The sequence below is a fragment of the Lissotriton helveticus genome, chromosome 5_1 (assembly GCF_964261635.1).
Source record: "Lissotriton helveticus chromosome 5_1, aLisHel1.1, whole genome shotgun sequence".
In the NCBI taxonomy this organism is placed as follows: Eukaryota; Metazoa; Chordata; class Amphibia; order Caudata; family Salamandridae; genus Lissotriton; species Lissotriton helveticus.
The window spans coordinates 2048427052-2048453699 of record NC_136065.1 but is presented as its reverse complement, the minus strand read 5'-3'; the positions used below and the strand labels follow the sequence as shown (position 1 = coordinate 2048453699).

Genomic DNA, 26648 nt, shown 5'->3' with positions numbered 1-26648 from the left:
AAACAGTCATTGAAAGGTCACATACATTCGCATTGGACGTCTGACTACCGGAAGTATTGCTGTCGGACCACATAAAGAGTGGGGAGATGGATTGTTTCTAAGTTCACTCAATATTGGTTGTGGAGTGGTGGGGACTTTACTTTATCTTTTGTGGCACTACTCTAAAGCTTGGTAGATATTGGGAGGAGGTAATAACTGATCTTAATAGAGTTTTTAATCCTGCACTGTACTCCTGGGTAAACAGTTTCTGTCTAGTAGATTACCGAAGTCTGCTTGAGGAAAACAACTGGCTATAGCCCTGGTAACAGCAGTACAAGTGATATTGAAACTTTTGCGTAGAGCGGTGGAGCCCAGGCATTCTTATTGGATTGCTAAACTCTAAAAGCAAATTACATTTGTGCAAATGTCCTGACAACCCTTTATTGTGCTTCTGACTCACAAGTTTAGAGAACTCTCATGTGCAAAGTTCTACGCCTTATTATTATTAATGTTATTGTACAACTCGAAACTGGGACCTAAAAAGGCATCCTGAAGCTAAACTAAACATAGACCCAGCCAGACATGTAAGAACTTTAGAGATTATAGATCCAAGTCTTCAAGGATTTCCTAAGACATAGAGATTGCTAATAGAATGAAGAAAGTCCAGCATACTGTTACATAGGCAAGCTGCTTGTACAGAAATTATCTACCACGAAGGCGCGCTTTCTTAAATTTAGGAACTTTGAGAAAATTGGAATTCTTAGAGCGTAATGATAGTTGGAAGATGCCATTGCAGCTTATGTTGAAGCGGAAGGGGACCAAGGTGATTAAAAGCTTTGTGCTATTTTGTACGCTTGGCCACGGGGAGCCACTGAAGAGAATCCAGAGCCACTGACATAGAGGAAAAGCATGGCCAGAAGAGACCCAATTTTGCAGCCGCTGCTTGTATGTGATGGAGCCGGTGTACAAAATATTTAGGTCTAACTAAATATAAGGCGTTGCCATTGTCAATTCTGCTTAAGATAAACTTTGCACCACTAGTGGGTGGAGTACCCTCATTAGCCCAAAACAAGTGGAGGATAGTTTATTAACACAAGTGACGATAAATTTCCCTATAAACTCCCAAATTCTGAACGGCAGAGAATGTAATCGGATCTAAGCTATCCTCTAGTAGCCAAAGTGTTGCTGCCAAAGGTTTCAAAAGATACCCTGAAAGACAATTTATTGCATCTGTCTTGTCTGCATTAAACTTCGGGTAGTTAGCTCTAATCCACTGTGAGACATCCTGCATGCATTCATGGAAAGCTGCCATTCTAGAATGTGAGGTAGAATCCAAAGTGAAGATTAGTTGAGTGTCGTCAGCATAATTCACACATTTTAGGCTGTAAGGTCTAATAAGCTTAGCCAAGGGCCTTAACTATACATGAAATAATGTTGGGCTTGGGGATGAGCCCTGGGGCAATCCCAGTTTTAAAAGCAGAGCAAAAGGGGGTCAAGAAGGAAGCCAGGCGTTGCAGAGCATTACCTTTTACTCCTATTTCTGACAGATTGGTAAGCAGCCCATCATGATTGAGAGGTCAAGTAGTATCAAAGCTACCCGATGACCCTCATCTACCGACGTACGTAGATCATCTAATGCAGTAACCGAGGTTCCTTCCATTCCATGGAGAGGGTGAAACCCAAACGGATACTCATCTAGTAAGCTGTGTTCCTCCAGGAAGCTAGAATATATTGTTGACATACTTTTCTAGAACTTTAATAGGAAAGCCGAGAAGAGAAATAGGTAAAAAATTCCAGAGTACAGTCGGATCCACTAAGGCGTCTAGTGTTACTGACAGAGTCTGCCTTAGAAAAGGACAGGTTCGTTTCCGTTGCCAGAACGGAGGTAGATGAGGGGTTTGAGGCAGAAGCGAAAGTGCTTGAACTGTTTTCAGTCTTTTTCTCGAAATAGCTTGCTATGTCATCGCATAGTGACTGAGAGGGACCTGGTGTTGAACACAGAGAGGGTTAGGCAGGTTACACGTGATAGAGAAAATGGTTCGGGCAGAATGGGAGGCCAGTAAATTTCCTTTGTAAAATATATATAGACAACCGCTCTCCAACATATGTTGCGCATGGGAACTACACCTATTGTAGTCCCTGTGGCTAGTAAGGGACATTAAAACCGGGTTTTAGTCAAAAAGAAGGGGGAGAACATGCCCATTCGAGACACGATGGCTAGGCAAGTTGACCAGAGGAAGAGGGGAGTGTGTGGAGGGGCAGTGTTGTTTTATTATGGTTACCTTACTCAATAGTGGAGCTTTCCTCACTGGCCGGATGGTTGGAGGGAGTGGTATGTGTAATGGAATGAAACTAAAAATACAATTAAACCGAAACTAAACAGAATGTTGTAAAGCACTTACATATTTACTGACAATAAAAGTGATCTGCTTAAGCAAAAATGGTGTGGGTAATGTGCAAATATTAAAACTGGGCGTGATCATGACATCATGACATGACCAGCCATCTGTCCCGCCATGACTTTATCTATCCCTGAAGACATGTACAACCGTTTCAGTGATGATGACCGGTCCGACAGAGTTTAACCAGTGGTGTCCCTAACTACAAGTTTATGTTTGCGCAGGGATCGGTTGTTGTTCCCAGTGCGGTTTACGCAGAGTGGTGCTTGACGAGTGGGAGCTTGTAAGGCAGCTTCAGTTTTTCCAAATCTTTAAGGCCTGCACTTCTCCCAGGACAATGTGCATCAACAGTGGCTCAAAGTTCCTCTGGATCGTTGTAGTGTGAAATAGAAAGCAAGGAAACAATTCAAAGTAGCTTGTCAAGTGGGTGCATGACAACTCTAGATGCTGAGTAGGTAGATTTGAAACTGAAGAAACTGCTGTAAGATTCAACATGGCTCCGAATAGGCCTCCTCTCTATTATCGTGATATTAATACGCCTGGGTTGATATGTTGAGGAAGAGTGAGGCAATGATATGTGTAGTGGGTGTGTAATCCTTGCACCTGCCTGTCCCTCCTCATCCCCCCTCAATGAGGGTTGTGGGGCGGTTGTTGACTGAAGTTGGTGAACTGGAGAGCTGAGTTGAAGGAGGTGGGCCTGATGCAAATATGGCGGCCACCTCTGACCTTGTTGAAACTCTCCCGCTCCCTGTGTTTTGTTTTCTAGAGTGTGGCCTCGGGAGAAGGACGTGCACTCTCTCTACTCCTTAGATGTCACTCCAGTGCACTCTGTTCTGCAGGTGGATCGAAACCCGACCACAGGAGACTTACTGGGGTTCAAAGAGGTGAGACTCCTGGTGCCTGTCCTTTTCCCGCGTTCTATTTAACATTCTATTAGGTGGCACTTACTAACCGTGGGCTTTGGGTAAAGTGACCTTAACATCAAGGTGACTGAGCCTTCTTGGCATCAGCAGCCAGTTCTGTGCTTAGAATGACATGAGCCTGGCACTGCTCGGATTTTAATTGTCTAGGCCATGTCCTAGCAGGCAGCAGATAATGATCGCCAGATGGGGCCCCCTTGACACTGACACCCCCTGCCAGTTTCAACAACTGTCATGGAAAACAATAATACCCTCTGCATGTCACTTTACTGGTTGCCAAGCCATTATCATAATTTGGAAATGTTTTCTCAAACTGTATGTAATATATGTAGGGCTGAATTCACTTTGTGACTATGTCTAATATGTCAATGATTGTATGTAATAAGTTGTTGAACAATTTTCAGGAGTGCTTTTGGCCACCACAGTGCTGGCGGCTAAAGGTGATCACCTTCTGATGACCCACAAGAGACACCATGAGCTGGACTGCTGTCCACCGTCTCTCACGTGATATGCCGCCAAGGTCAAATGTCAGATGGAGTCTGGTCTTTGAACCCCAAAACTTGTGTGTTTGAAACAAGTCTTTTCTTTCTCCCATTGTTCCTCTTCAGGTGATGTTAAATGACACAGGGTTGTCAGCCAAGAATTCCCTTTCTCTACATCGGCCACCAGGTCCTCCCACTGAGGCGGTCAGGGGCAGCACCACCAATTACCCCTTCTGGCCAGGTAATGGAATGCCAGGCGCATGTGAGGGTGGGCATGGAAAGCATTGACAGATGAGGGACTGGGTGTGTGTGAAATGGATTGGTTGGTGGCTGAATGGGTTGTTGAGTTGTGACGGAAGCCTGGTCATGTTGTGTCTAAGACACATCTGCTGCTTTAGGGTAGTTTCCAGGGGAGGGGGTTAAGTGCAAATTATGGCGCAGGAAATGGTAAGAAGAGGTCTGACGCTTTCCCAATAGCCAGTGGAGTACATCAGGTGTGTGTTCTGGCACCTCTGCTCTTTATTATCTATATCAATGATTTAAGTACCCTTTTGATTGCTTCTCCCGAGGTGTCCCAAAAATTGCTAATCCATTTGTCCTGCCCTTTACTGTTCACTGATGACGCCGTTTTAACCCCTTCGCTGCTAGGCCTTTTCCCCTCCTGTGCTAAGCCTTTTTTTGGCTATTTGGGGTAGTGCGTGCTTAGGTCCCTGTAACGTTTTGACCACATAAGGTATCCACGTCAATTTTGCGTCCTTTTCTTCCAACATCATGGGGGTTTCTAAAGGTACCCAGGGTTTGTGGATTCCCTTGGAGGGGTCCCAGAAATTAAGCAAAATAATTTTTTGGGTTTTTTCCAAAAATGGGAAAAACGGGCTGCAAAGTAAAGCCTCTGGGTTTTTCCCTGCAAATGTTATCAAAAGCGGGGTTGTGGGGCTGAAATCACCATTTTCCCAGCTTTTAGGGAATGGCAGTTTTTTTCAGAGAACCAATATTTTTCACACAGTTTTGGCAGTTTTCTGGGACATAGCCTATTTTTGCTATTTTTAGTGCTTCCAACCTCCTTCCAGTTAATGGTAAAAATGAGTATGAAAGCAATAATGGATGCACTTTCACCTCGCTTCACTCTCACATGTTGTCCTCCTTCTAGAAGTTCAAAATCTTCTGTATGGTAAATTTTAGGGAAAATGATCACTAAATAGCACGTTCTATTCCATTTCTCAGGCAATCGCACATAAGCATTTCTCCCACAAACAAAATACACAGTCGGAATCACTTGCACCACACTGTGCAAGATATCCTTTGCATAATACTCCAAAGTAAATGTATGCTCACATGTGGTGTGACCTACGTTGACATTTTCCTAATACGTCTGTGGTCGGTGAATGCACAATTTCCCTTTCTGTACCTCATCTAGAACTATTGGACCATAACTCCCCTTAGACGTGTGCAGCTTCTCTTCATCTGTCCAATCCATTTTACCTTGTCCTGAATCTCGCAATTGCTTTTGTTTTCGATATCTAACTTCTACCTGATCAATGAATTTCTTCTCTGTATCTGACAATAGGCACGTCAGATTATGGCGATTTGCATAAGCTGTATCCAACTCCTGGGTCGGAATAAAATATGTTCCAAGCCTGTCCTCTGACTTGTAATAATCATACTTGTTCAAATGTTTATATGCAGGCACTTCAGGAAGCACCGCATCATAATTCGAAAAGAAATACTCAAAGTGATTGCGTCCATAAAATATGCCAAGTAACAAACTACATGACATTCCATATGTCAATGGAAGGTGATGGTATCTAATACCCTCATCTACAGAAGCAGGAAATTGCATACATACATAGCAATCTTTCACATTCATTGCATCAATATACTTATACAACAACTTCGCATACGCATTAAGCTTGAAATTACCATTCGACAGATCTACATGTAATCTACGACTCTCCTCTAGCAGCAAAGCTCTGTCGTTTCCTACCTTGACCTTTTCTTTGCTAGGAGTTGTAGCTGCAGGTGTTCCCTCAACCTCCACTGCCTGCTTATGTGGTGCTAAATATGAAACTACAACTACTAAAATAATGAAAAATATTACTCCCCCTATAAGTGTGCCTACAATGCACCTAGCTCTACGATTCGGGTTTCCAGCCTCCATGGTCTCAGGACTTGTCTTTCAATATGGTCGTTCAGCAACAGTGTTCAAAAGTCTCTTTCTTCCTCCCTTCCTTTTGAAGCACTCGAACCACACCTCAAAGGCTGAAAGTCCCCTTTTAAATTTCAGTTCCTTATTTACAGCAAACAATAGACAACCCTAACCCTTCTCCGTTCTCTACGGGAAGTCCCTACATTTCTTCTTCTTCTAGGTTATTCACAGCAAAGTATTTACAGCTAAAGTCTTTTTAGTCCATAATCAAATTTGTTCCCACTGCTTCTAACACATATTCCAAAAGTTCAAGACGAAGAACAATAGACTCAAGAGACGGTATTTCAGGACCAAACATAGGCAAGATTAATCTACTTAGACTCAGATGAGGAATTCCACTCAAGACTGGGGGATTTGGAACGGTGATGGTCAGTACACCTTCGATCTCAAGTCCCGGCACCAACACCAGTACATCCAGTTTGATGTTAGGACTGTTACTGGTCACTGCCCTCACCCTCCCCGATCTCAATATGCCTGGCATCAGTCACAAGGTTGGTCCACTCAGGAGTCGCGTACCTCTGACAAGGCACCCTCTTTCGCCTTGATCTTCTCAATCCTCCATGAGCTCGCCCTTCTTCGTCTCCGTCTGATTCAGACTCCTCAGACACAGGAGCAAGATCTCTTATGGAAGCCAATCTCAGGTTCAGGCGCCTCTGTCTTTCTGGCCACTGCTCCCCTGTTCTGCTGGTTCTCCGACCTTCTTCTTGCTCACTCTGCTCACAGTTTTCTTCAGCTGAATTTGGCTTCGGGGCACTTTCACAGTCACTTCCCCTTTCTGAGACAGTCTCAGCTTCACTTCCGTCGTGACCCTCTTCAGCTTGATCTAGTGAGCAACCAGACACCCTCACAGCTTGGCTTGTCCCCTCCTGTGGGCCTGCTACTTCAGCTGGATTTAAATTTGGGAGAGGAGCTGTTTCTTCCAAGGGTGCTGGAACTCGTCGGGTGTGTGAAGCATGCACAAAATTCGGCAGCCCCCCACACTTCACAGCAGTGTTCGTAACAAGGATGACCTGGTAGGATCCTTTCCAACGAACATCCAGACTGCTCTTTCTTACTTGCTTCCGAACCAGCACCCTGTCCCCCGGACTCAGGTCGTGGCAGAGATCACTGGAAGGCGGGAGCACAGCAGCCTGCACCTGATGGGACACAGAACGGATGACATCAGCGAGTCCCTTGCAATACTCTAGGATCAGATCATCTGTGATACTCAGCAAGGCTGTCGATGGCACCGCTGGTAACCTCACTGTTCTCCCCATCAGCCCTTCATTAGGTGAGAGACCTGTTCTCCTGTCTGGGGTACTGCGCATATTCATTAGCACCAAAGGCAAAGCGTCTGGCCACTTCAGAGACGTGGATGAACACACTTTCGCCATCCGAGCTTTCAAAGTTCCGTTGATCTGCTCCACTATCCCAGAAGCCTCTGGTCGGTAACTACAATGGAGTCTCTGATCAATGTTCACTGCTGTGCAAATCATCTTCATGATCTCACTATGGAAGTGCGTTCCTCTGTCTGATTCCAAAGAGGTCGGAACCCTGAATCTAGGCACAAGTTCCCTCAACAATAAGACAAAACTTACTGGTAGTAATGTAAGGGAGGCGCACCTCAAGCACATATGAAATCAGATTAGATTAGAAGGTAATATGTTCAAAGGTCACTAGATATCAAAAATAACCATTTGGGATTGGTGCCGCTCGGGATAAATATGCACCCTACTACCTGGATGCTCAAGTCCACAGGTCCTGCCACAGCATTCCCTGTGAGACACAATATTTCTATGCAGATATCCCGGCACTCAAAAGTGACTTTTCTTTTTCTGTATTTTAATCAAAGCGAGATACTCTATGTGTTGACCCAAATATCACTGGCAATGAACAAGTTTAGGTTCTCAAAGTTGAATGAGTTTTAATTCAAAACTGTATTTGAGACATCACAAATCCTAAAAATGTTCAGACATACAGTACAGTTTCAAAGATATTTTGAAAAACATAGACCAGGAAAGGACAGATATCCCCCAATGGGAAATAACATTCAAAAGACTAAGAACCGTAGTTGTGTCCTCTTCGACCTGGTCCACGGTAAGCGACAGCCGACACGTGTTTCGTCACATCAAGTAACTTTCTCAAGGCTTTATCTTTAATTCAGAAGGGTATCAGAAACGACTTACGCTGGACGTGCCCTGGGAAGTTTACACCGTTCATCCGTCGGATGGAGAATACAGGAGGCCTATCATAGCCAGCCTGGTTTCTTTACATGTTATAAACTGCAATAGAATAATCTTTTCCACACAGATGGAAAACCTTTACAATGTATTAACTATGACGACACACTGGAACAGCCCTTGAAATATTTGGGTTTTTCAGCTATCATTCTACTGCTCGATCAAGTACTAACGTATAGAACCCTCTGATGTGAGGCAGACTGGATCGCTTGCGCAGGCATCTTCATGATATTTTGGGAGGATCCTGATGTGCTATTGCAAAATTCTTTGTCACTGCCTCAGATGTTTGATCTTGCAAACTCTAGCAACTCTGTCGTTTCCGATACCCTTCTGAATTAGGGATAAAACCTTGAGAAAGTCACTTGATGTGACGAAACACGTGTCGGCTGTCGCTTACCGTGGACCAGGATGAAGAGGACACAACTACTGTTCTTAGTCTTTTGAATGTTATTTCCCATTGGGGGATACCTGTCCTTTCCTGGTCTATGTTTTTGAAAATATCTTTGAAACTGTACTGTATGTCTGAAAATTTTTCGGATTTGTGATGTCTCAAATACAGTTTTGAATTAAAACTCATTCAACTTTGAGAACCTAAACTTGTTCATTGCCAGTGATATTTGGGTCAACACATAGAGTATCTCGCTTTGATTAAAATACAGAAAAAGAAAAGTCACTTTTGAGTGCCGGGATATCTGCATAGAAATATTCCCTCAACAATAGCTTAGCTACTGTAAGTGTGTCGCACCTGCGTTTCAGGTATGCCTCCACCCACCGTGAGAACACACACACCACCACCGTAGGCATCTCAATAAAATCCAATTGCCATTCTATTGAAAGGCCCTCCAGACCTCACAATGTGACTCGTGGTAACTGCAGTTCTCTTTCCAACATTAATTTGTTAGCACGTAACACACCTTTGACACGCAGCTTCTGCCACTGCACGAAACCTTGGATTGTACCATGTTTGTCGGAACACTCGTACCATCGCATCTCTTCCCAAATGAACTGCACCATGAATTTGTCTTGCCATTGGACTCAACAATTCATCTGGCAACACCGCTCTCCCATCAGTCGATACCCAAATGTCCACATCTCCTTTCACACAGCCTGAATTGATCCACACATTTTTGTCATGGTCTGACACCTGTTCCTGCATGCATTGACCTCTTCCCAAGTATCTGCCATGGCAAGCATTATGTTTACCTCGGTTCTTTCTTGACATCCCTCTATGTCTTGTTCAGTGATGGAGAAGCCTTGTTCGGCACAGAAACGTGCAACCTCATCAGCGTATCTATTTCCAAGTGACACAAAATCTGTCCCCTTTCCATGAGCCATGCATTTCACTACAGCAATCTCTTTAGGACATTGCAAAGCTTCCAAGAGCAACCTCACAAACCCCCCGTTTCTAATAGGGGATCCAGATGAGGTCCTGTAGCCTCTCTGAGACCATAACTGTTCGAAGTCATGAACCACACCAAACCCATACTGACTGTCAGTGTAAATGGTGATCCGAATCTGATCTGCTGCCAAGCAAGCACAAGTTAGGGCAATAATTTCAGCCACCTGAGTGTAGTATACTCCTTCCAGGCATGCAGCTTCAACAACTCCCGTAATGGTACATATAGCAAATGCTGCTCGCAACTGACCAACACTGTCTCTTATGCATGAAGCATCAACAAAGACAATTTGATCAGGGTCAGTCAATGAGTCATCAACAATGTCAGGTCTCGGTTTGGTGCAAAGTTCAGTCACGTCGAGACAATCATGGTCCTCACAATCTTCATCAAGAGTGTTTGGCAACGGCATCAAGGTAGCAGGGTTCAAAACAGAGCACCTCTTAAGTGTCACATTCTCTGCAGCAAGTATGACCTGCTCGTAGCTTGTGAGCCTATTATTCATCAGGTGCTTTGTCTTGGTCCTGATCATTAGCAACTCAACAGAATGGGGTACGTATACAGTTAATTGATGACCCATAACAATGCTCTCACACCTTTCAATGCTGACGCCCGTTGCAGCAACGGATTTGAGGCATCCGGGCAACGCTGAAGCTACTGGATCTAACGTAGCTGAGAAGTAGGCAACTGGTCATCTGAACTAGGACTGCTAATGCACAACCTTCTCGTTCACAGCAAAACAGGGAAAAGGACTTATTGTCGTCAGGCGTTCCCAGTGCCGGAGCACGACAAAGGTCCTCTCGCACCTCAAGGAAAGCCTTCATACAGTCGTCGTCCGATGGTACCGGATCACTCACATCCTTGTGCGTCAGTCTTTGTAAAGGCTTTGCCTTTAATGAGAAGTTGGCAATCCACTGGCGACAGTAGCCAACCATCCCTAGAAACGTCCTGACCTCTCTCTGTGTTGAAGGCACCATCATGTTCATTATTGCCTCAATCCTATCAGGTGACACTTTCCTTTTGCCCTTCTCTATTCTGTGACCCAGATACTGCACTTCTTTCAAGCAGTACAGCAACTTATTTGGCGATACCTTGTGTCCATTTTCTGCCAAATGATTCAATAAAGCTATAGTATCAATCCTGTCTCTGACGCCACAAGGAGGTCGTCTATGTACTGGTCGAGAACGGAGTTCTGCGGCAGTACTGACTCTCAAGATTCTTTTTCAAGATCTGATTAAAGATCGATAGGCTCTCTGTGTACCCCTGAGGGATACGACACAACGTTAAAACACAACTTTCTAGTTTGAAAGCAAACAAAAATTGGCTCCCTTCATGCAAATGTATCGAAAAGAAAGCCTGACAAAGGTCAATCCCAGTCAACCACTCAGCTTGGCACAGGTTCTGAAATAAGATTACAGATGGATTCGGTACCTCTGGACAACAGGGAACAACTATGTTGTTCACTCGGTGCAAATCCTGCACAATTCTGAACTTTCCACTCGGTTTCTGCAATCCCATGATTAGCGAATTTCATGGACTGCCCAATATTTCCTTCAGAATTCCCTGTTCAATCATAGACTCATCACAGTCTTTATTCTTGCAATCTTCTCTGGGGTCAAATTATACTGAGGCGTTCTGGGTAAATCAGCATTCTGTTTGATCTGAATCTTAACTGGCTCCACTCCTTTAATCAATCCTATGTCTTCTCCTGTAAAGTCCCACATCTCCTGTGAGACTGAATCTCTCAAATCAAGTGGAAGCTCCTTCACTGTCAGAGCAGGGTACATCTCTATGCACACATGCTGATTCGCGTCATCATCATTAGTCTGTAGTGCCACTCCCTAAGGGGTGCAATAGATGGTACCATTAAGCTTGCACAGGAGATCCCTCCCTAGCAAACAAACAGGACTTCATTTGCACACCACAAACTGATGTCTATCCCTGAACCTTCCTATCTTCACAGGAATCTGTTCTGTCAGAGGATTTGTCATTTTCCTATTTGCAACACCTACCACTTGGATTGTCTGTACCGAGAGGGGTCGGTTGGGGACTATTGCAGTTCTCACAGTAGAACGGTTAGCACCAGTATCAACCAAAAAGGTGGAAGGATGACCATCAACGTCAGCGTCAACAAATGGTCACCTCAGGTCTATCTCCAAGACTGCCCCAAGAGTGCAGTTTTCCTCCCCCCCTCAGGCACCATCATGCCAACGGGTCTAAATAACAGTCATCATTCTCCTCAAAGAGAGGCATCTGCTGGTAAGTCCAAGTCCCTGTCAATATTTTTGGTGGCTGAGGAACCTGGACACGAGGAGCCGAAGTCCTCCCTTTTATCGACTTAGTCTCTGGTACTGCTGTCGTCATCACCCGAGGTACCTGTACCTGAGACACTTCCTCCTGCTGCTCCTGATTTTCAGGATTATATGGACACTCGCGTCTCCAGTGTCCAATCTGATGACCCTGGTGGCACTCAGTGGTCTTTTTCAAAGTTGCCACATCTACCCTTGGCTTGGAGTCATCTCCGTTTCCCTTTTTCTGACCATTCTGTTTCCGCCCTAAAGTACCACCCCCCTGATTGGACCTGACCTCCCTTGTCAGCAGACTGCATTTGGACCAGCATCAGTTTGTCTTTAAGCTTTTTGTGCTTGAGTTGATTTCATCACTACAGCATCTGGCATACCTCAAAATCTCATCCAGCTTCTTGTTCTGCCAACAGATTAAGTGTAGCTGGATCATGAGGCAAATCTCAGGTCTCAACCTTAAAACGAACTTTGAAACAAACTGTCCCATGTCCTTAGGGTCCATTACATCTAGGCCGCTGTACTGCTTAAAGACCTACAACAGTCGTTTGTAATACGCATGTACTGTCTCTTTAGGTTCCTGAACCGGCTGATCTATCTTCACCCAGTCAATATCCTGTGGTGGTACCTTGGATTTCAACCAGATAATCACTTGTTCATATTTTTTCATTACGAGAGGTGACAGACCATTTGTGACAACATCCCTATCTGGCTCCACAGTGGGCCATTCAATAGCAATCTTGCATGCTACCCACAAATCTCCTGGAACCACAATATCAAACAAGGTGTTCAAGTCAATCCACAGCACATTTGAAATCTTAACAAACCTCTCTACCTGCTTGTACCATTCAACTGGGCTCTCTCGCAGCTTTGGGAAATCATTTGTAAAGGCAGCCAAATCCCCGCGACTCCAGGGCACATGTACATATCCTCCATTGGCCACCTCCCGCAAAGGGTACGCTCCAATTCCTGCCATTCCCCCTCCTGGAGGAGGGGTCTCTGCCACACTCCTTCTAACACTTTTTTCTTTGACCACCTTTCTTCCCATTTATTAAGTTTGTTCCAGGCTCGTATCCCTATGATCAGTTCTCAAATATGAGTCTTTAGTCTGATCACACTCTTCTCTTCTAAGTGTTGATTAGTATACTGCAGTCTGTGATTACCCTGCAGCATTTTTGTCCTAGACAAATCCATACATATTTATTCACTAATTTAGCCCGTTTCTCATGGGTCGACCTAGCTTTCCGAGTCACATCCTTCGCTACATAAAGCAACTCATCTGGTTCGTAAAGCTCAAATTTTCTCTGAAGGCAAGTTTCCTTCAATAATCTCATCTACTTCTGCTTTTAGCTGCATCACATCAATTCTTTTCGCCTTTATTGCTGCACTCAAGGTACCTCGACTAGATGTATTACTTCTCTCACCACAAGCACTGTCTTGTTCTCTGCATCAGTTCGCCTCAGATACGTCTCTGAAAGCCGTCCTGTTCTCTACACTCCCCTGGTCCCAGTCCTCCCTTGGCCTGTCACTCTGAGCCCCTTCAATTGTCTTCCATGTTCTCAAATCTGGTCTCAATTCCCCAAAAGATTTCGGCCTTGGTCCCCTCAGATCCATCGGTCCTCTCGACGAGTCTGCTGTCGCTAGCAACGGGGTACTCGATTCTACAGGCCTTGGCATTTGACTCTATCCATCCACTACACTGTTCCTTTCAGAACTGATACTTCCTTGCATACCCATCTGTGGTGGACCGCCACTTCGCGTCTGCTCAGGATTATATACTGACACTATGTGACCAATGGTAACCGGTACTGTAAGAGCATCCGGCAACCTCTGAAAACTGACACTTTCTACATTCTGTCCTTCTTTTCCTGTGGAAAGCCTTCCCACTACTTCAGTTCTAGGAGGAACTTGCGGTACCCTAACTTCCTCTACCGGGGCTGATTTCTCCTCCCCCTACTCTGGATTGTATGGAGGTGGTCTCTCAGATAACAGCCTTTCTATCAAGCTATCATCAGTATCACTGTCGTCTTTCTCTGCATTCATTTTCTGCGCATCCCCTGTTTTAACCAACAGTGGGTACAATCTATCTCCCTCAATCGTCTGTAGCATCCATCTCTTTTCCAATGCATCCCACCTCGCATCTTGTACTGCCCTAACTGACCTATTCACTCTTTCCTATCGCCTATCCCTGTTCCTTTCGTGCGCCGCCCTAATCCATGCATTCAATGCTATAAACTGTGTCGGTCTAGGCATGGGTCGCAAAGAAGCCATAATCGATTTCAACTGATAGAACACTTCCAATCTAAAAGTTCTGTATCTAGGAAAGGTCAACTCCTCATTTCCATCAGTCATCTTGCACCAGTTCTCGAGCCACAATATAGTGTGCAACCCAACATTTGTAGCCATTTAAGGAGCCGGAGTATCTTCAGGCGGGGCCTCTTTCCCCCCCCCCCCCCCCCCCCCCCGAGGTTCTAGCTTTTTCACTTTTCTAAACAAATCTCGCAAAACTTTAAAACATTTCATGATGAAAACCAGCGTTTCTTCGCTCGCAGCGCTCTTTTACTTCCTGATGACAATCCACCAATCCCAGCGCGGCTCCACACCAACCGACCTATACCTCTGACGTCACTCGCCTCCGCATTTCGCAGCAGTTTCCCTCCTTTACAGTTCCTCTCTCACTCGCTCACACATCCCAATCATACACTGAAATGATCACCTCAGACCGAGCAATCACTTCGCTGACTGTACGTCCACAGTCTGACTGTACGTCCACAGTCGTGTAATTGTCACCGAACTGGCAACTGTCTGTCCACGAAACGACCGGACAATAACCTCACTGATAGGTTACAAACACACAGCAACTCACAACCAGCGTCAGTTACTCACACACTCACACATTCGTTCCCCTATCTCGGTCCAGCGGGCGATTGATGGTACCTCACGATCCCCTTAACAATGGTCGACGAATACTATGGGTGTTTGATACACCCGAACCACTTAAGCTACTCCTTGAGCCTAAGATTTTCCCAGGCTGCGAGTGCTCACAGCCTGATCTCCTTTCATACAACAGGCACTCCAACTCCGCAAAACATCACAACACAACACAACATATAAACACCGCAAACTAACAACATATAACCCTACTCATACTCACTCTCCTACGAACTGCTGCTTTTCGCCGCACCGTCACTCACCTTCGGTTTCCATGGAACACTGTCTTCCGCCGACAATCCACTGGCCAATCATCACCTACTTTCTATGGGCCTTGGGAAACTCTTATCGTAATCTAGATCTTCCCTCGCTCTAGAAGGGAACCATCCTACACTGCTACCAACTGGGGAAGCTGGGATTCTCGTCTAGATTTTCTTACCAAATCTCTAGAATCACAGGTCTGGTCGACTGAAACTTTTTTCCCTGTCTTAGAAGCGTAGAGGGAAGATTTTTACAATCATAACTTTAAACAACTTTACAACCCAAATCTGAATTAGACTCCAAAGGACCACTGACTACGAACTGAAGTTTTTGAAGATCTATTACAATGCCAAAAATAATTGAACATAAAAGCATCTCAACAAGAGATTCAAAAAATAAACTGGCACTAATACAAACATAATCCTACGCAAAAGTCTCAGACGAGTCAGAATGAAGATCAAAGTCAATTCAAGCAGCATTAGTCAATGGTCCCTACTGAAAGTTGGGACTGTATTTACAAAAAGAAAAGAATTTGGTTAGACTGTCCCTACTCTAGCTCTAATGTGACATCCCTACTTAACAATTCACCCAGCAAAACAAAGGTGTCAGCAGTGGAGACTTCCTAAGAAGTACACTCACTTTCCCATAAGTAGCCTCAGCTACCAAGCTCGTTCTAAGATGCTCCTTCCTACACCTTACTCTGCTTTAAGTTCACAACTACCTACATCATGCCTTTCCCAAGCCCACTCTCTAACTCCTAGTCTGCTCTCTGCTCCGGACTGACGCTCCTCCCTCGGGTGCTGTCCCTAATACAAAATCCCAAAAACAGCTGACACACCCAGAAAAACGCCCCTCTGGCAGGTACGGATCTTCCGATTTTTCCAATATGGCACCTCTCCATCAAGCGTCCGTTGGTGTGTCCTTGGGTCCCAGGCACCTTCTCCTCTGAATGTTGCACTCCTAAATTCTTTGGCAGCTCCCCTGCTCTCGCGCCTACTATCCTAACTTCAAAACAATGGACTCTTCTTCCTAACCTTGTGGCCTTGCACCTGCAGCTAGAATACTCGAGAGCATCCTTGCAAACATTCAAAGTTACAATTTAATATTCGCAGTGGACAGCCTTTCCCAGGAAAAAGAAATCATTTATTTTCGACTAAGGCTAACCAAATAAATTACAGTTAGGCCTCTACTGGCTTCAACATATCCCAGGCCCTTGCACGTTTAAATGCATTTCTAATACGACAGAACATTACATTTCATCACTTTAAAGCATTAATTCTATTTTCAATGTAAGCAGTGTATCTTTCACGTTAAAACCTATGTTAATCCACTCACTTCTAAGCACATGTATTCTTCATCAAGGCACATCATTGCTAATGCAACATTTCACATATGATTACAATTCTACGTTATGCAACATTACATTTTGTTTAAGGCACTACATTAATCTATGATTAATAAACACACTTCTACATATTGCACTGATTCCCAACCTAATGTTGCATTTCTAAACTACATTAGTAAAACCTTATAAATATGTGGGTGCTGACTACTCGGGAATATAATGCACCCCTACAAATTTTTCAAAATAACATGGCGCTCTCTCACCAATGTGGTTGTGAGGTTCTGCCTTCTTCTCTGTTTTCGAATCTCCCTGGTTGTGCTGAACATGGTGTAGTGACACTGGTGCTAGTGTGGTTGTGAGGTTCTGCCTTCCTCTTCTTCTTTTTCCTTCAATCTCCCTGGCTGTGTTGAACATGCTGTAGTGACGCTGGTGCTAGTGTGGTTGTGAGGTTCTGCCTTCTTCTCTGTCTTCGAATCTCCCTGGCTGTGCTGAACATGGTGTAGTGACACTGGTGCTAGTGTGGTTGTGAGGTTCTGCCTTCTTCTCCATCTTCGAATCTCCCTGGCTGTGCTGAACGTGGTGTAGTGACACTGGTGCTAGTGTGGTTGTGAGGTTCTGCCTTCTTCTCTGTCTTCGCATCTCCCTGGCTGTGCTGAACATGGTGTAGTAACACTGGTGCTAGTGTGGTTGTGGGGTTCTGCCTTCCTCTTCCTCTTTTTCCTTCAATCTCTCTGGCTGTACTGAACACGGTGTAGTGACGCTGGTGCTACTGTGGTTGTGAGGTTCTGCCTTCCTCTTTTTCCTTCAATCTCCCTGGCTGGGCTGAACATGGTATAGTGACGCTGGTGCTAGTGTGGTTCTGCCTCCCTCTCTGTTCTTCAATCTCCCTCACTGTATTGAACATGGTGTAGTGACACTGATGCTAGTGTGGTTGTGAGGTTCTGCCTTCTTCTCTGTCTTCGAATCACCCTGGCTGTGTTGATCATGGTGTAGAGACACTGGTGCTGGTTTGGTTGTGAGGTTCTGCCTTCCTCTTCCTCTTTTTCCTTCAATCTCCCTGGCTGTGCTGAACATGGTGTAGTGACGCTAGTGCTAGTGTGATTGTGAGGTTCTGCTTTCTTCTCTGTCCTTGAATCTCCCTGGCTGTGCTGAACATGGTGTAGTTGCACCAGTGCTAGTGTGGTTGTGAGGTTCTGCCGCCTTCCCCTCTGTCCACAAGTCTTCCTGGCTGTGCTAAACATGCTGTACTGATGCTGGGGTAGTTGTGATGTTTGGATGTCTTCATGTTTATGTCCTCAGTCTTCCTTCTCTGCTGGCACAGGCGGGTGGACAGGTGTGAGGCTCTACTTTCTTCTCTATCCTCCAACCTTCTCTTCTGTGTTGAACATACAGTCATAATAGGCTTCCTCATTCCTTCCCAGGTGGCATGGACGAGCCAACCCTTGACCAGATTCTCACCAGAGGAGACCAGGAGGAGGAGCTGGATTTTGAAAAAGGTATCAAGGCTCGAATTTTGTATTGGAGCACAACATGTATTCCAAATACGCTTGCATGTGTGTGTGTTGTGAGTATCCCATCATTTCAGTGAAAGTAGGTATGCATGTGACTTATAAAGCTGAATCTAGCTACAGAACAGTGCTGTACACCAGGACTTTCCAAACATATTAGAAGCATGGCCCAATTTTTAGGACAGCAATTTTTCATGACTCGCCTAGTTTTAATGGACTTGAGGCGGGCGACTTTTTAATGTAACTAAAGCATTGTGTGCTAACGCACTGTCATTTACAGACTGCACAATTTCCGTTTCATAAGCCACAAAATGTGCACAGGCACTCAGTTTTACTGGTAAAACTATATTGCCCCTAATTGATGTGTGGAAATCGTGTTACAGTGAATATTTACCATTTGTGCATAACCAAGTAAAGTGCCATGATTTGTTTTGATCGTATTAAAATCTTTGTTTGCATCACATTTCAGAATTACAAAACAAATTGCTTTATTTTTGCTTTCCTAACTGCTAAATATGTAGAATTCATTAACCAGTATTTACATTTTGTTGTGTGTTAGAAAAAAATTACATCCTTTCCTTGCACACTCCCTGTACTCTAGCAAGATTGTCACATCATTAACTTTACTCATCTTTCTGTGACTGCAAAGTTATAGGAGTGTGTAGGCTCCAATCCCCCCTATTAAAAAATAAGTAGCCATTTGTCAGAAGATAGCCTGGCATTTGACCTCTGTCTTTGAAGCAAATGTGACAAGATAAATACAGAACTAAAAGGCATCTTTATTTATTGCTTGGACTTTCCCGACCACCAAAAATCAGCTGGCAACCCCCCATTTGGTAAACACTGCTGTACACAATAGGGGGTTTACCATGAATAGTGCAGAAGAAGGGGGTGGAGATGCCAGCTCAATGGCTGGTGTTTAGAGTGGTGAGGACAGAGTTTATACATAGGGTTGGGGCATCGAGAGGAGTGCACAGGCTGTGGGTGGGAGGGGATGGAGCAAGAGGTGGCTTGAAGAGCAAAACTATTAAATTAGAGGCACAAATAACAAGCATTTGCAATGCAATAGGTCTCGCATTAGGAAAGTTTGAGCTATTGGTATTGTAAATGACACATTTTTTATTTATGTGTTGGTTTGGAAAATATTGAATTGAATAGCTTTGTCATTTACAATGCCAATAGTTTTAACTTTCGCAAATGTGACACCTATAGCATTTGTAATGCAATATGTGTTGTATTTACGTGACTTAGATGTATTGAGATTACAAATAAAAATGGCATTTATTTTTTTAGTCAGTGCATCTTGTACTAAGTGCGCGGCATTGCAGGCCACTTTTGATCCGTCTTTTGTTACAGTTTAATGTAGCGCGACCTTGACCCGAAGGTATCGGAGCGCTTTACCCTAGCGCCAGTTACGTTACACACAGACACATTCATTTTTGGGAGGCACGGGGAGATTAAGTGATTTGCTCAGAATCACACGATGCTGAGACGACGCCGAGGCTCCAACCTTACCTAGTTCCCCCACTCCCAAATCGGCAGCTCTCGCCATTGAGCCGGAGAGTTGAATTCTGCAAGTTATGCAGCAGAGGGTGAAGTTAGTAATTGGAAATTGCAGTAAAGGCACAATGAAGCGGAAAATATCTGAAAGAAACAGGTTAGTATTAGATTCCTTACCTTAGAATATCCCCAGGCGTCAGTCTGGATCCGGAAACTTTTGCGTAGCAGTACCCCTGCGCGTCGGTAGGCGTCGTCTGCAGGCGTCCCCTGCGGCTCCGCGTCGTCGGCGTCGTGCGCCGTGATGACGTCGCTGGAGTATATAGACGCCGCCTCCGCGCGCTGACGTCAGTTCTTCTTTTTTCCGCGCCAGTTAGCGCAGATCCGAAGAGCAGTACTCCGGTCTTTTGACCAAGTTTTTTGTTAACTCTAATTCTTTCTTACGGTGCCGGTAGGATGCCCGGTTTCAAGAGTTGCGACGGGTGCGACCGCCTGATGTCGGTCACCGACCACCATCGACTCTGCCTCCGGTGTCTGGGCGCGGACCACGACGTGGAGTCCTGCGTCGACTGCCGGGCCTTGACTAGTAAAGCTAGGCGGGAGCGGTCCCGCAAGCTGCTTGAGCTCCGAGTGTCGGCCCCGCGTCGAGAGCGGTCCCGGTCCGGTCGGAGGTCGAGGGAGCGGTCGAGGGAACGATCGCGGAGCCGCCATGAGCGCTCCGGAGTCGCCACCATTCCTCCGGTTCATCAGGTAAGCGACACAAAAAGTCGGGGCGTCGTCATCGTACCCCCGACTCCCCCCGACGCCCGCGTGATGCGGCCGAGGGTTCGGGTGGCCCCACCCCCGCGGCCCCGCGTGGGTCGCCGACGCCGTCTGCCCCATACCCGTCGGTCCCTGGGGAAGGCGCGTCGCGCGAGGAGATTGAGGAGTTCCTCATGGCTATGAGGGCGATGTCTCCTCCGGCGGGGCCTACGGCGCCTGCGGGCCCGTCGGTCCCGTCTGGGGGCCCGAGCGGTTCGGGTGCACCTGCTCCGACGCCGCCGGGTGCTCCGGCCCCGGCGCCGCCGGCGGCTCCGGCCCCGGCGCCGCTAGGCCCTTCAGGGTCGTCGCCGGCTGGTCCACCGGCCTCTCCGGCGCCGATTCCATTGGGGCAACCCGTGGTGCTGCCTCCGCGCGGCGCCGTGACTCCGCCGTCGGTTCCGGCCAGCGTCGGGGCCCCGGCGCCGGCGCCGCGCGGCGCCACCCCCGTTCCCTCTCTGACTCCTGACGCGGAGTCGGACCGGCATCGTCCGACGCCGTGTCCGGCGCCGTTGGGGCCCATTGGCTCCGAGGAGCCGGTCTATATCGTCGACTCTAACTATGGCGATGAGGACGATTATGGAGAGGGTTGGGAGGGGTCTGAGGACCCTTTGTCACGAGCCTGCCAGTATGACGTGGACTGGGTAGGTGACTTAGGTGATGCCAGTGGTCTGGACGAGTCGCCCAACCCTGGGTTTGTCTCGCCTTCCCCTGTGGCGTCGGAGGCTGGGTCTGCCTATTCGGTGGTACTGATGAGGGCTGCCAAGGCCTTGAGCCTTGAGCTCCCCGTCGCTAAGGTGAAGCCCAACATCCTCACCGAAGTATTTAAACCGCAGTCATGCCCAAAGGAGCCTCTGCTGCCGTTTAATGAGGCCCTGACGGATGTCCTTTTGGGCACCTGGTCCAGGCCCGCTTCCGGTGCACCGGTTGACCGGAACGTTGCCAGGCGTCACCGTCCGTGTTCGGACGACCCTGCCTTCCTCTCCACCCATCCCTCCCCGGAGAGTCTGGTGATCCAAGCCTCCACTTCCCAGTCCGCATTCCCATCGGCCCCGCCCGATCGGGAATCTAAGCGATATGACCAATTTGGCAAGAAGGTCTTTTCGTCTTTGAGTGCTGGACTGCGGTCTTGCAATACCGCATGCCTCTTGGGCCGCTATACCCACTCTCTGTGGGATACGGTCGCGGAGTGTCTGCCGCAATGCCCGCAGGAGGTGCGGGACAAGCTCAACCAGGCCTTGGTTGAAGGCCGGGACGCGGCGAGGTATTCGATAAGGTGTGGTCTTGACACGACCGACTCGCTGGGACGGGCTATGTCCACGACGGTGGCGATTCGTCGCCATGCTTGGCTGAGATCCGCCAACTTCTCGCCGGATGTTCAGAATGCCCTCATGGACATGCCTTTCGATGGCAGTCGCCTGTTCGGTGACAAGGCGGACAACGCGCTTGAGCGCTTCAAGGACTCCAGGGTCACGGCCAAGTCCTTGGGTCTTTCGACCCAGCGCCAGCAAACGGGTTCGTTTCGCCCCTTTCGTGGCCAAGGAAGGGGCGGTCCCACGCGTGCTCCCAGCCACGCGCCGCAGAACGCTCCTCAGCGCGGTGGCGGCCGTGGATTCCGCCAGGGTGGCGGTAGAGGGCAGCGGCGAGGTCAGTCCACACCTCCCCCCGCAGCAGCCTCCAAATCTTCCTAGTCCGAGCTTTCGGGCCCATGTGACGCCAGTGGGTGGCAGGGTTCGCCATCACCACTCCCGCTGGCGCACGATTACGTCGGACAGGTGGGTGCTGCAGCTCGTCCGAAGGGGCTACTCCCTCCCCTTCGAGTCCAATCCTCCAGCCATGCCACCGCAGAACCACCGTGTGTCGGGGGACCACTTGACACTTCTGCAGGAGGAAGTTACGGCCCTCTTGGCCAAGGGGGCCATCGAGCGCGTTCCTGGGCCAGAAGTAGGGTGTGGTTGCTACTCCCACTACTTTCTGGTACCCAAGAAGGACAAAGGGGGCCTACGTCCTATCTTGGACCTACGGAACGTCAACGGCTTCCTCCGGAAGGAGAAGTTCAAGATGTTGACTTTGGCTCAGGTCTTGGCTGCTCTAGACCCACAAGACTGGATGGTAGCGTTGGACTTGCAGGATGCGTATTTTCACATCCCCGTCCTGCCGGCCCACCGGCGTTACCTGCGGTTCACGGTAGGCCACGAGCACTTTCAGTTTATCGTGCTCCCATTCGGCCTTACCAGCGCCCCACGGGTGTTCACGAAAGTGATGGCGGTGGTCGCAGCTCATCTGCGCCGGTTAGGGGTTTCAGTCTTCCCCTACCTCGACGACTGGTTGTTGAAGGCGGGCTCGCCCCAGACAGTCGTCCACCACCTTCAGATGACGGCAGACCTCCTGCACGAGCTGGGGTTTTCCATCAATGTGCCGAAATCACACCTGTGTCCCTCTCAAAAGCTCCTTTTCATCGGAGCGGTTCTCGACTCGGCGCAGTTTCGGGCTTATCCTCCGGAACGGCGGGTCCGGGATATTCAGGCTCTGATTCCCATCTTTCAGCCGTTGTCCCGGGTTTCGGTCAGGTTGACGCTGCGGCTTCTGGGGCTGATGGCCTCCTGCATCCTTCTGGTGCATCACGCCAGATGGCGGATGCGGGCTCTGCAGTGGGACCTGAAGTTTCAGTGGGCCCAGCATCAGGGCAACCTGTCCGACCATGTCCTGATCTCGGAGGGCACTGCGAGACAGTTGCAGTGGTGGCTTACGGACCGCGATTGGGTCAGAGGCAGATCCCACTCCCTTCCCCAACCGGAGCACGTAGTTGTGACGGACACGTCCCTCCAGGGCTGGGGAGGCCACTTGGGAGAGGCGGAGATCAGAGGCATCTGGTCTCCGGCGGAGTCCCGGCTCCATATCAACATGTTGGAGCTGCGGGCGATTCGCCTAGCACTGAAGGCATTCCTCCCCTTTGTCAATGGGAGTGTAGTGCAGGTGTTCACGGACAACACCACCGCCATGTGGTACTGCAACAAACAGGGCGGTGTGGGGTCGTGGACCCTTTGCCAGGAGGCTCTGCGCCTCTGGCAATGGCTGGAACGTCAGGGCGTGACACTGACGGTTCAACACCTGGCAGGTTCTCTGAACGCCAGGGCGGACGAACTCAGCCGTCGGTGCTCGGTGGATCACGAATGGCGTCTGAACTCGGACGTGGCGAACGGCCTCTTTCAGCAATGGGGAGAGCCTTGGTTAGATCTATTCGCCACAGAAGAGAACGCGCAATGTCATCAGTTCTGCGCGTTGGAGTTTCCAAGACGGCACTCGCTCGGCGACGCCTTTCGGCGCGAGTGGAGTTGCGATCTGTTGTACGCCTTTCCGCCTATACCACTTCTGCCCAGAGTGCTGAAGAAGATCAGGCGCGACCGGGCCCAAGTTATCCTTGTGGCTCCGGACTGGGCTCGAAGATACTGGTATCCCGAGCTACTCAGCATGTCAGTCGGTCCCTCGATCCGCCTGCCCCTTCAGGAGGACCTTCTGTCGCAGCAGCAGGGGACGGTCCTCCACCCGAACCTGTCCAGCCTCCACCTCCATGCGTGGAGATTGAGCGGCGACAGTTGAGGCCATTCGACTTGCCTCCTGAAGTCTGTGATGTGATTCTGGCAGCCAGGCGTCCCTCCACAAAGTCGGTATACGCCTGCCGGTGGAACAGATTTGTGGCATGGTGCACAGCAAAGGCTGTGGATCCCCTTTCTGCCCCTCTTTCCGAGGTTCTCCTCTTCCTTCTTTCTCTTGCCCAGCAGGGCTCTGCTCTGGGCACTATCAAGGGCTACCTTTCTGCCCTTTCCGCCTTCTTAAGGCTACCTGATCAGCCATCTTTATTCAAGTCCCCTATTGTACTGAGATTCTTGAAAGGCATCACGCACATGTATCCTCCTGTTCCGTTCGTGATGCCTCAGTGGGACTTGAACCTGGTTCTGACATTCTTGATGTGTGCTCCCTTTGAGCCGCTTCATTCCTGTCCTCTCCGTCTTCTCACTTTAAAGACGGCCTTCCTGGTTGCCATCACCTCTGCCAGGAGAGTGAGTGAGCTCCAGGCCCTTTCTGTAAAACCTCCTTTCTTGTCCGTCCATCCTGACAAGGTGGTTCTTAGGACTAGGCCTTCTTTCCTGCCCAAAGTAGTTTCTGCTTTTCACATCGGGCAGTCCATCACCTTACCCTCCTTCTTCCCGCCTCCGCATCCTTCAAAAGATGAAGAGCGGCTCCATCGTCTGGACCCAAAACGTGCGCTTTCATATTATATGGATCGCACACGCCAGTTCCGGGTGGATGACCAACTGTTTGTTGGCTACGTGGGTGAGAAGAAGGGAAGGGCGGTACAGAAACGAACCATCTCTCGGTGGGTCGTCCTGTGCATCAAAGCATGCTACTCTTTGGCTCGGAAGGAGCCTCCTGTTGGGCTGAGGGCCCATTCCACTCGGGCCACGGCGGCTACTACTGCCCTGGGCCGGGGAGTCCCTTTGCAGGACATTTGCCAGGCGGCTACATGGGCCTCGCTGCACACCTTTGCGAGGCATTACTGCCTGGACAGTCAAGTCCGGAGGGACGGCTTCTTTGGCCGTTCGGTCCTCCAGGATTTTCTGGTGTAGGTTTGTATTGGTTCGCAGACCCACCACCGGGGTTGGTATTGCTGGGGTATCTATTCTAAGGTAAGGAATCTAATACTAACCTGTTTCTTTCAGATGAACAAGTTACTTACCTTCGGTAACGATATATCTGTAAGAAACAGTAGTTAGTATTAGATTCCTTACCGCCCCACCCATCCTCCCCGTTCTGCGAACTGATACCTAGGGTGAAGGACATCCCTTTCAGGGCCCTAGTTTCACATGGCACCAGTGTTGGTTCTCACATGGCTCTGCGTGTTCTGGCGCGGAAAAGCTGTGTGCAAAGAACTGACGTCAGCGCGCGGATGCGGCGTCTATATACTCCAGCGACGTCATCACGGCGCACGACGCCGACGACGCGGAGCCGCAGGGGACGCCTGCAGACGACGCCTACCGACGCGCAGGGGTACTGCTACGCAAAAGTTTGCGGATCCAGACTGACGCCTGGGGATATTCTAAGGTAAGGAATCTAATACTAACTACTGTTTCTTACAGATATATCGTTCCCGAAGGTAAGTAACTTGTTCGCCACAGCCCCATAAAGAGGTGTTTTAGTGGCCCTGTTGGTAAAGGATTAAAAACCTACAGATTGACATGTTGCAGAATAATATACTCATAAAAGCCCTAGAATCTCGCCAAAGTCTTAGCTGGACGAAAAACATACTTGTATATCTTCACGAAGTAAGAAACTTCATTAAATTATAAAAATATGATTTTTTATACTGGTTTGGTTAATACTACCTGCAGACAAAAACTGCGCACTGACCAGAACCGGATAGGATTTAAAGTGTATTTTACAAACAAGAACGAATCTATACTTTTGAAGCCACAGCCCACTGAGTCACTGCTAAACGGTACAAAACAAAACCAAATACAGTCTCCTCCGCCGACCAGCTTAACTCGGCCCAACGAACGAACATTCCAGAACCGCACCGAGCGCCCAGGCCCCAAAAACGCGTTGCTCCATCCAAATAGCAGGAAACGCGCTGAAAAATAACACGTGCCTCCTGAAAGGGCTTTGGCGAGAATTTCTCTTTGCTGTGCACGAATTGCGCGTAGTGCAGCCTTTTGATTTTCAGTTCATGTAAACACACCCAGTACAACCTTTTCTATTCAATATCCGTCCATTTTCTCAAATACCTTCAATTTTTTTCAACGGCCACTTTACCGTTGCCATGGCACTTACAGATCGCCCCCCAGTGTGTGGTAATAGAAAACAGACTAGGGAGTGGAGAATAACTCATCCAGGGTGGGGGGCTGAAGGAATACATTAAAAGGTGCGTGTTTATACAGCAGCTATAAATCCATCAGTTGGAGTGCAAAAGAATATACATTGGGACATGGAACACAGGATGGTAAAGGCCCATCCAAATCGTTCATGGTTATTGAGACATATGGAAGATTATATTTACAGAAATAAGACCTGACTGGTGACTCGAGAAAACCCAGCATCTTGTATGGAAATAGCAAACGAGCCTGAATCAGCCGAGCGTCACCCTGCAGCCGATGATGAGTGGGAGGGCGGGGGATGCCTGCGCATGCGTGCCACTCTGCAGTTTCGTTTTGCCGAGCGCGAGCCCGGAGAAGAGAAGTGCCGCATGAAGTCCCGGGTCCCAGGAGGGGGCCCGGGTGAAGACCAGCGTGGAGAATGCGGGGCCCCCATGCCTATGGGGAGAGCTCCGCTTTTTGGGAGAGTGCCAGAGGACCTCGAGTGCTCCGCGGGGCTCCCTTAACAGATGGTGCGAGCCCGAGTCCGACTCCGGTGA

General features: G+C 48.1%; 1 protein-coding gene across 1 annotated transcript in view; it reads left to right on the top strand.

Annotated features, from left to right (window-relative positions):
• Positions 1-26648, top strand: part of SKIC2 (SKI2 subunit of superkiller complex) — a 251546-nt gene that overhangs the window by 49033 nt on the left and 175865 nt on the right. The window contains exons 4-6 of the mRNA XM_078645898.1: positions 3145-3262; positions 3907-4021; positions 17858-17932. Of these exons, the coding sequence (XP_078502024.1) occupies positions 3145-3262; positions 3907-4021; positions 17858-17932 (308 nt within the window). The remainder of the gene's footprint in view (positions 1-3144; positions 3263-3906; positions 4022-17857; positions 17933-26648) is intronic.